This window comes from Lytechinus variegatus, chromosome 3 (assembly GCF_018143015.1).
Source record: "Lytechinus variegatus isolate NC3 chromosome 3, Lvar_3.0, whole genome shotgun sequence".
Taxonomy (NCBI): Eukaryota; Metazoa; Echinodermata; class Echinoidea; order Temnopleuroida; family Toxopneustidae; genus Lytechinus; species Lytechinus variegatus.
The window spans coordinates 29350640-29361691 of record NC_054742.1 but is presented as its reverse complement, the minus strand read 5'-3'; the positions used below and the strand labels follow the sequence as shown (position 1 = coordinate 29361691).

The 11052-nt window shown below is 35.1% G+C and overlaps 1 protein-coding gene across 2 annotated transcripts; it reads left to right on the top strand.

Moving 5' to 3' along the window:
- The first annotated feature begins 781 nt into the window (after window positions 1-781).
- Window positions 782-10218, top strand: LOC121410709 (THO complex subunit 7 homolog). Of its 2 annotated transcripts, XM_041602960.1 has the most exons (7): window positions 782-851; window positions 4876-4996; window positions 6696-6823; window positions 7510-7654; window positions 8146-8212; window positions 8657-8726; window positions 9972-10218. In XM_041602960.1, exons 1-7 carry the CDS (start codon window positions 839-841, stop codon window positions 10052-10054), a joined length of 627 nt encoding a protein of 208 aa, XP_041458894.1. In that variant the 5' UTR covers window positions 782-838; the 3' UTR covers window positions 10055-10218. The 2 variants fall into 2 exon arrangements, with proteins under 2 accessions (XP_041458894.1, XP_041458895.1); XM_041602961.1 differs by lacking the exon at window positions 4876-4996 and having other exon boundaries at window positions 832-851.
- Window positions 10219-11052: the final 834 nt, after the last annotated feature.

Below are 11052 nucleotides of genomic sequence, written 5' to 3'. Positions count from 1 at the left end.
TTGCTGTACACATGCGTGACCAAATTAATTCCAAACAACCCCTGAACGAGTTTTTTCTCTGCGTGCAAAACAACTCCCAAAACAAGTTTTTCGAGAGCTTTGCATGCTTAAACAATTTGGTCCCTAATAAACAGGTTGTCCCCAGAATATGACCTCGGGGAAAAATCTTGGGAAAAAACGTACCCTAAACACGTTAGGCTAAAAAAACTTTGGGAAATTAAAATACCCTAATACGACCCCGCGATATATTACCAGTCTTTCAAAATTAAGCACCCTTTTTTCTTGAAAATTGTGTATTTATACGGTGCACGCGAGGCCTGCGTCCAAAACTGAAAAACACCCCGCGTTTTTTGGTCATACATGTGTACAGCAATATATTTGACCCCCCCCCCCCCCCCGGACTAGCTAGCTATACATGATCTCACAATCCATTCAGAATCTAGGGATAGGCTATAGCTATGGCCGGCTAGCTAGGCTTGGATAGCAGGGGCCGATTGCACGAAAGGGTCTTTGCAAGGACCGTCTTTCGTGTCGCCCATCTTTTATGATGCGCCATGTGAAACGCAGATTACCTGCAAACATATTTCATTCATCCGTTAAAATTAACAAAATATTTGTTAATAAAATGATGTGATATATCATGAAATTGTATAAAATTTGATTTAAAAGCAAGCTAACGAATCTTATTCTTTATCATAAATTTCAGAAACACCCCGCTTATAGCGTATCATAAAAGTTGGGCGACACGAAAGACGGTCCTTGGAAAGACCCTTTCGTGCAATCGGCCCCAGACGAAGATCGAAGATACCGCGTACACTCTACGAATCGAATCATCACGATGTCAACGGATGGCGAGTATTATAATTTTTGAATTAAAGATGTTATTTTTGTTATGTCTTAATATGATTGTGATGAAGATCTAACTTTGAATCATCAATTCAAATTAAATTTATATTTATATTGGTGTGGTACGCAGAATAGCTTCTCTAAATTCTACTGGTACTGAGTCTTACGTTGTCCCACATATAGACTTTCGTGTGAGCTCAGTCATTGTCTTGCAGTGGATCTCGACTCTTGTGACTTCTTTCCGTTAATGCCCACAATCATTATATTGATTATTATGGCTTGACTTGATCTGAATTTTGCGGGGACTGGCAGGTGCAATACACCAGGTGAACACCCTACTCTTTGATGAAAAGTGTAGGCCGTATTGCCTATTAATAATTGGTTTTAACAAACCAGACCAGTCCAAACAGTAGAGACCGGCGCATGGCCAATAATATGGGAGACTCTCTCCAATCTCCCACATTGGAGACTTACTTTGCAAGAGGACAAAAGAAACAACACCAACAAAAGCATGATTTTTTCCACCCAAAATTTTGTGTCAGAAGCCCATTTGTTTTGTGTGTAGGCCTAATTGACAACAAAAATCCTTATCAAAACAAAAGTAGACGGTGAAGTTTTAAAGTAGACGGTGACTGAAAAAGGGGTAATTTTTCATGAGGAATCTGCTTATCACATTTTTATTTGCCGCCAAGGTAATCCTTTTGCCGCAAATGTAAACAAAGGAAAGTAGTCTCCAAAACTGGAGACTGTCTCTGAAACTGGATACCCAAAATGTCAAAAGTCTCTGATATTGGAGATAATTTCCCACAATGGAGACAGTCTACAATATTGGCCATGCGCCTCTACTGCCCAAAAAAGGCAAAAACAAAAAAGCTTCGGTCTCTGTTATTGAATTGGTTATTCCACTGATCTCCGTTGGCTCACCAAACATGCCAAATACTGAATAGGCCTACAGTCAGAGACCGAAGTTCTAGCTTGATTTGTACATGGACTCAATGGCCATATGATTATCATGATTATGACTTATGCATTAAGCTTGGATAAAACTAGACAGCTGGCAGCTGTCTGTTTCGAGGAGTTTTTGAACATTTTTTTTTTATTATTCCTCGTACACAGACCGCTCGCTATCGTGCAGCCACCATTAGGGGACTTGCAATGCAAAATCCTCCCATCGGGGCTCTTTAGTTTTTGTCTTTAATGAATAAAAATCTTGAAAATTAATGCGACCAAAATGCAAATTAATATTTCCTCTTGCCATTGATTGCCAAAAAACAGAGAAAAAAAAGTAACAAAAACAGTGACCTCGGCTGTAGGCAGTATAGCGCAAATTCACTTCCCGGTTTTATCTAATCTTTAGTACATAACATATGACCATTGAGTCCCCTGTACAGATCGCGCTAGAACTTCGGTCTCTGTATTTGGTGAGTGAAGCCAACGGAGTTCAGCTGAACAACCAACACAACAGAGACCGCAGGTTTTGGTCTAGGATAAAACGGAAGTGAAGTTGCGCGACAGCCAAAGTAAGTCACTGTTTTCCCCCTTAAGTATAAGTTTATTTTTCCCCGTTTTGGTGCATTTTAGGCTAAATCGAATGATAATCTTATTTTGGTACAGTTCTCTATGACATCGTAGTGATTTGATGTCATAGAGAAGAGGACAATTATCGTAAATAACTTTAAATAGTATTGCATCTATTTCCGCAAGTAATGCGCCCTTGAAGGGTTCACTAATGCTTCCAGAATCATAGAGAAGAGGGCAATTATCGTAAATTGTGAAGTCTGGAGCGTACATGAACATCACTTGAGGTAGACTAAGCAAGTGACAGTGTTTGGTATTTTGGGGTCGTATTACCGAACTCTTTTCACAGTGTTTCATAAATTCAATCATATCATACTCAATATTTTCGTAAATGCATCAGACTTCCACCAAAATAAACAAATTCCTGCAAATAAAGATGAACTATATTTTTGCCAAGATCAGTTGCCCTTTTTATCAGCTTCCAATCACTCTCTTTCAAAAATTCTTGGTCACCACTCACCTGAGCTGAGAATGGTATTGTATTACCACCAACACTGAACTTGAAATCAGCCAATAAGCTTCACCTTTGACTTGCTTCATTATGATATAGACCTCTAGCTACGATGAGCTAAATTATGAGAACCCATTATGTACAACAAGGTGGAAAACTTATTATTAAAGAAATAGAGTAATAATTATTTTACATTTTAATTGTAAAGAATCACAATGTTTTAATAGTTTATTGTGCAATTTCAAGCTCCTCAGCCAGACTGTACACTGGTAGCATCTTTATGTTGAGTCGTAAAGGGATATGGAGACCGTGCCATTTCATCTATTGCTCCAGGCCTCTGGAACTTCCTTCAGCTTCGTCACCCTGTGAAATTGACAACATTGAGGTCTTCAAATTGTCTCTCAAGACTCACTTATTTCAGCAGATGTGTAATAATTAGCTTAATTGGATAAACCTGCACCTACCTGTTTGAATGTTTTTAAAAGAAATATTGCACAATGTAAATGCAGTGGATCATCATCTGTCAGGGCTCAAATGGGTTGGAGTTGTGATTTTACCCTGCTTCCACCCTCACAGTTGAAGGGAAAATACATGTATTTGGCAAAATCCTTCCTGATTTTTCCCATTACCTCAATAGGAGCTTCTTGATAAGAAGGGGTATTTTTTTTCACTTTTCTCACTTAGTCATGACAAGGCTGTCAGAAAAGTGCCCCCTTAAGATGGGGCTTAAAGGGACTTTTGTAGATGATTTTGGTTATCCAATTTCAGAGAAAGTCACTTTGGAGACCATTTTGGGGGTTAACATTATATGAGGCAGCTCTAAGGATTACCTAGACCAAAAGTTTCGGTTTCTGTTATGTTGGTTGGTTCGCTGATCTCCGTTGGCTCCACTCGCCAATTACAGAGACTGAAGTTTTAACTCGACCTGCATGGGGACTTAATGGCCATATTTTTATGTATTAAGTTCGGATAACCATGAAAAATTTGAGTTGAGCGACAGCCGAAGTATTAGTCACTGGTTTTTGTTTTTTCCTTTTAAGTTTATTTTTTCCTGTTTTGGTGCATCGTAAGCCAAAACAGAATAATAATCTTTATTTTGGTCAAGTTCTTTTTATATATTTTTTATGAAATAAAGACAAAAATCAATGAGCCCCGTTGAAGGGATTTTACATGGTTAAGTCCCTAATGGTGGCTGCATGATCGCAAGCCGTCTGTGTATGAGGAGAAATTTAAAAAATTTGAAATGTTTAAAAATCCTTGAAGCAGACGGCTCCCAGCTGTCTAGGGATTACCTTGTTGGCAAACAAACCTGTGATGTGCAAATTCTTTATGAAATTTACTCCTCTTCCCCATCTACTACAAAATTTACAATAAATTGTATTTTACAAACAATTTTTTTCTGCAAAAGATTCTGTACACATAAATTAAGTGGGGTTTTAATGTCAACAAGACAATATTTGGAAGGGAGTAACTGCCTTGTTGGTGTTGTTTCTTTTATTCCCAATAGGAGTGATTGTCTCCTATATTGGAGAAAGTCTCCAGCATATGCTGTGTGCCTCTTCTGTTTAGCTGTTTGGAATGATTTGAAGTCATCTTCGTCTGATGCTTGGCACTGTTCAATATTTGTTCACTTTACCTATAATTTTCCAAAGGGGGATGGGCAATTTTTTGTTCAGAAAACAATTTAACAAGCCCCCCCCCAAACAAAAAGGCAAAAAAATGAAATTTTCACTGCCGGTTAAAATAAGGAGAAAAATCTGCATGCAGCCTTTCAAATGCATGCGGCATATTATTATTCACTTTTATACATAATCATGGAGTTGTGGTTCTGACAAGATTAAGGTTGAAATCAAAGCTTAAAGTAAATTTGATAAATCTCACCTTTTGCTGGGGACAAGGCCTACGTGTTAGTAGTAGTATTCATTATGTATAAAATTCAATTTATTAGTACTAGTATTCAGATGAATGATAATTGATTATTCCTTTTTTCATACTTACAGAGGAAGTGATACGAAAAAGGCTGCTTATTGAAGGAGAGAGTGGAGGTGATGACAGAAGAATCAGTAATCTACTCAAAACCTTTGTGAAATGGTGTCACACGGATCAGAGCAATGAAGAATGGTTAGTTAATAACTTAGTTTTCTTTTGATGATTGTGGCATACTGTTCCTAGCATATTCATTTGAACCCCATAATATATTAAGTTATCTATTCTAACAAAATTTTGGATTAGTTCTGTATGGAATGAAAGAACCAACTAGATGGTATGTCAAAGAGATATTAATAGCCTCTTATTTAATCATTAGGAATTTTTTAAAAAAAACATGGAAATCGTACGCTGCTCCTACCCATTGCGATGTTGTTCGTTCACTTTATCAAAAGCAACACACAGCAGCGAACATTAGCGCTATGAAAGTGATTGCAGAAACAAGAAAACAGGCTTCAGAAAATGATTATGCCGAAAATGGCTCATTTATATACTTTGTGTACAAAGTCTATTGGAGATGAAATTCATAATGGTCTTCTTGATTTATTTAGGGTTTAATTTAGTTGTTAAATGATTTCTAATAAATTCCACCGAAAAAAAAGGAATACATTCGAAATTCTAAAAACAAAGAGATACATAAGGAAAAGTTTAACTTTGCATTTTTTTTTTGTGGTTAAGATTACACAGATGACATCTGGGAAAAAAAGAAAATTTGAGGTGAAATTGGGTGTTAAATATGCAAATAATGATTTTCATGAATAAATGTGCATATTTTATCCATAAGAAATAATTAATTTTGGAAATTTTGTTTGTACTGGCTTGTAGTTTATTGGGTTAAGAATTTCGGCACAATCGCATAAATGGTGGCCAAGATGATGCCCCCCGTCCTCAATAAATATGAACGAGTTGATTTATTAGATATTCAAGGAATCACAATGCATTTAAATTGAAATTGTACCAATCAATCAACACCTTCGCTTTGAACACAGACATGTTCATGAAATTCGCAGGATTACCACCAGTGTGCTTTTAATTTGTTAGGTCCCCTTGCAAGTATATTACTTTGTATTCAGATGCGGGTGTGGGTGCATGACTGTCAGTGTGTACATCCCAATACAAGTGATATAAGTTTATTCAAACCAATCAAGTGATATAATACAAATATTAAGTACAAAGTTTGGCAAAGAGAATATAACATGAAAGGTTTGGGACCCCATAGAAGCAGAGCTTGTGAAAGGGGGCCCTTGATGAAATTAATATAAGAACATAAAAAATACAGAGGAAGATATATAAAACATCATAACAAAATATTGATGATAAAACAAACACAGACAAAACAAAAATAATATAAGATATAAATTTATAAAACATTGAAATGATAATACATCTCAAATAGCCTACCGTAGTCCTAGGGCTTAACAAACTTCCCTATTTATCACACATGTGCTTCACAGGAATGTTAACGAGATTGACTTGATCACAAAAAGCTACAGGAAGTTGAAATAAAATTTTTGATTGACTCTAACAATCCAACACTCACACTCAGATTCTTAGGGCAAGTCCAGATAAGCGGGGGATAATCTGATGGTCCCATGACATTTGCTCCGGCACTCACGTTAAGCCAATTATAAAACCTAACCTCTAAAACTGAATAAACCCACATCCTTATCTTTACATTATTCTGAACCAAAAACTCTATTACAATCCTAACTCTACTCTATGCCCTCAAAGATATAAAGACCGGAGCAAAAGTCGCAAGAGCAAATGTGTCACCAATCTGACAAGTGCTCTGTGGCAAATATGTTAATATATGTTTGATAAATTTAAATTTCAGCACTGCTGCATATCAGAAGATGTTGATGATGCTATGTCAGGTAGACTTTGCCATGGAGAGGACTCAGATGATTCATCAAATGAATATCAGAGAGATGTCCAACTATGAAGAGCTCTACTCCACCATTGGTAAGTGACTTCTTAAAAAAAGTATAAAGTCGACAAGATTCGATCACTTGTTTAGAAAAAAGCCAACTGTGTAAAGTATACTGTCACTTAGTGCAAGTTTTGATTATTATAAATAAAATCATGTCTTTGAATTTTTAAGTTGATCTCTTTAGTTTCTTATTAAGAAGTCTAGATGAACTGATATAAAATAAGAAGCTAGAAATATGACTTTGTAGAAGTTAACCTTGATGTGCCTTGGAGGAACTCTGTTCAAGTAACACTGACAGTGTAAAGGGGTTTCCCCATAGGGAGTAAAGCCTACTGAAGTAAGACAATCCAATTAAACTTTCAAACGATTGTCTTATTCTCACTTTCACGATAAATGAATCAGGCATTCTTACCAACAATTATGAGGGGATTATTGGGTTAGATAATCAAAGAGTAACCTTTTTAATTCACTATTCAATCAAGATACAGACTAGCTATTAGATTTGCTAGCAAGTGAAAAGCAAGATAATAGTTCCAAATTATAAAAGTCTACTGGTACTCAACAAGACTAACAAATTTGCTTAGGCTGGCGGTTTTTTTCTAAGCTACAAAAGCAATTCAGAAGGTTTAGTTTCACATGAATCCCCTCACTTTGAGGGCAAAATATTGTTAAAAATTAAGTTCTTTCATCTTTTTCATTTTCCCATGATAATGATAAGAACGCAACATCAAGGATGCTCACCAGCAGATAAGTGCTTGCAAGACAGAGCTACAAGATGCAAAGAGAGAGAGAAAGAATAGACAGGAGTATGATACATTAGCAAAGGTTATCCAGAAACAACCTGACAGGAAAGAAACTTTGAAGTAAGACACCTTTCAATGTTTACTCTTTTAAAAAATTTCTGTGGGTTGGTATTGAATTTATTGTCCAAATTAGACATACTGCATATATACATTTTTTAATCATTTCAGAGATGCAAGTTTAAAGCACATCAGATTTTATGCAGCAATTATGTTGTGGTGTTAGATCACTAGGCTAAGTTGTGTATTATAAATGTGATGCTGACATTTCTGCCTATTCCATATTTATCTTAGCATGGTAATCTAACATACATTCAAGGTTCCTTGCCTAAAATCATACACAATACTGGTTGGTGAACTTGGAATCTCTGAAAAGACACAATCATGTCAGTCTTATCCCATATCCTAAACTCCTTGCTATCTCATAAGTATTGTTTGTTATTTACTTGGATTCATTTAATTGTAACTGCTCTATTGTCTACTTATTTTACTTCTATTTTAATAATTTTATTAATAATTTTAATATTTTATTTGACCATTTGTTATCGTTATAGCAAACTAAAAGAGCTGGATAAGGATCTTGGTGAATTAAATAGCACTAAAGAATCTCTGGACCAGAAGGTAAGAGTTTATATCACTCAAAAGAGAGTAATCAAAACAAATCATGTATGATACAGCTATGATTTGAAGCAAAATGTCAGTATTCAGAGGGATAGGTCATACAAATTACATAACTTGATGACCATACAAAAAATTTTGATTACCTAGGTACACTAAGTGTTATTTTTTTCAATTAAATTTAGTTACACTGTAAGTTTTATTTCAAAATAAATTGAAAGTAGCAAAAAGGAAAATGCCCCAAAATTGTTACAATAATGATACAAATATTGATTTCACTAGTGCATAACTACTAGTAACTCGAATTGATCCCAATACCCAAGACAGGCATCTCTGGAAAACATCTTTTATTGGGATGAATATTGTGTACTTTCTGTAGAAAATTTGTGGTTTTTTTTTAATCAAATGGGTCAACTTGGTACTTTCTTTTCATTATCTTTTATTTAGTTGGAGGATAGGAAGAAGCAATTTCACGTTCTCATCAGTGCTATCCATGAGCTACAGAGGATATTAGACAGTAAGTATTTATGAAAATCTGGTTTAAGGCTTTTTTTCTTCCCCCCCCCCCTGTTCAGATCTTATAATTTGTTTAATGGGTGGCTATTCTATGAAAATATGTTCATACAAGTGCTTGTTTTATTCAAATCATATTTGTACAATTGATCTGGTCCCTGTATTTAACAAACAAATTGTTTCATTCATATATTAAAGGTAATGTGATTTTGGATTACTATTTAATCAGCAATTTGTACAAAAGTAGAAGACAATAATCATTAACTTCTAAAGTTGATGTAGTAGAAGCATGTGAGTTGTAATTAAGCTTACTGGCAGTAACAATTTAGAGAGAATGGTTGGTAGTGGGTGTTGTATAGGAAACTTCAATGTTTGTAAGTAAGCAATCAATTGAATATATGTCCTTACAGACCAGGTGGATGTTTTATAAAGCTGTTACCCATGACTTAACTCACTACAGGTGAATCTCTTAAAGGCATTAAATTGGACAGTCCAGTTTGATTCCCATCAGCTAAAGTTGAAATTTGACCTTTTTTTTTAAATTAAAGATGGTCATTTTTAACACACATCTGAATGGAAAATTCAATATTTTTACAGTTTGATAATGACTGGGAAATAGATCAAGGTAAAAAATTTTTATGAAATTTTATATTTCCTCTTAGTTCAAAGAAAATGAAAGAATATATTTTCCCCTTAATGCTCGCATTAATAAAGAAACAAAATGTATCTATGGTATAGGTGTTGGTCATCTATGATTTCATAAGGTAATTTGATTATATCCAGATGCTATTTCAGTGTCATAAAGTCAGCAATACTGCTACATGTACATGTTAATTGATTAACCAAATGTAGGCAAGACTGCCTGGGGTGTTCAACATGTTTTTGCTAATAATGCGTGTTCAACATATCACCAAAATGCTTTTATAAAATTCCATTACTGCATGAAATTAGCATCAGATTTTTTTTAAATGAAAATTTGGAATAGTTTAAAATCATGAAGATTACAAAATCACTAATCAGTTATAATGATACAGTTTCTCTTTTTAAACATGGGATTATACTGAATCAAGTGCATTTTGTTTCATGAGAACATATTGGTCAGAGAATCGAAGGAGTTATTATAAATGTTTCTAACAAGATTACTTTATTAGTTTCCAAAAAAATTTCCATTCTAATATGACTTTGTTCTAGTCCTTATTATCATTATTCATTATTATTATTTCAACCATTTTCTTTCATTTGTGCGCAGCTGATGATGGATCCCAGAAACTCAATACCACATCAGACTCCATGCTCAGTGACACCATGGATACTTCCTTGACAGATAAGTGATGCTACCTCACACCCCCAGAACATGATTAAAAACTATTTAAATATCAAGGATTGTTGTGTAATTGGATTTCATGAAGACACCAGTATTAGCAGAACTACACAATCCTTCATGCATTCATTTCCTGCAGTGAAGAGGTTACCTCATGGAGATTATTTCTATTTAGTAAGTGTAGGATGCGAAAGATATTGTATGTTTGATTTTGCCAGCGCCAAAATGAGGCTGCGATGAATGCAAGGAATGCTCCCCAGGGAGTGGAAATTGTGCACTTTTCGTGCGGGATTGAAATGAATCCAATGACCGGGGTAATAATATGCTGTAACGCGCTTTGGGCCATTCTGGGAAAAGCGCTTTATAAAAATTGGGTATTATTATTATTATTATTATTAAGTGGATACCATCTGAGGATATCATAATCCTTGATTTTCAGCGGATGAAAATGTGGAAGTGTTAGAAGGTTGTCACTATCTGTTGTGTCAGATTAATAAAAACTGCCTTTAAGGTTGATTTATCCCCTGAAATAGTGAAGAACCAACTTGCATAGTATCACTAGAAATTTTATGAGTTAGGTTAGTGATACATCTGGGTATGGTTGCAGGAAAGTAATTGTACAATGCCAAGGATATCTTCATTTTTTTTTCATTCTTAAGTCTAGTGAAACAGGGCCCATATCTATTTTTTTTAATGTTCTGGAAGTATTGACAGAATTATATATTCTGTCTTCTGTTGCTCACAATACCCCAGGTCATATTTCTGAGAATTCTGACCAATTTAATGCTAAGATTCTGTGAGTAATACTATATTCCAGCAGATGAAATTTCACCATTTCAGTAGCTCATACCAGGAGCTTATAACCTGTCATTGATTGAACAACATACAATCGACAAGGTTTTTGTGGCTGTGATGTATTAATGTTTTTGTCCCACAATGCATCACTGACTACATGCACAAGAGCATAATAAGGACAAGGACTGGAAATCAGTCAATGTGATAGAACAAT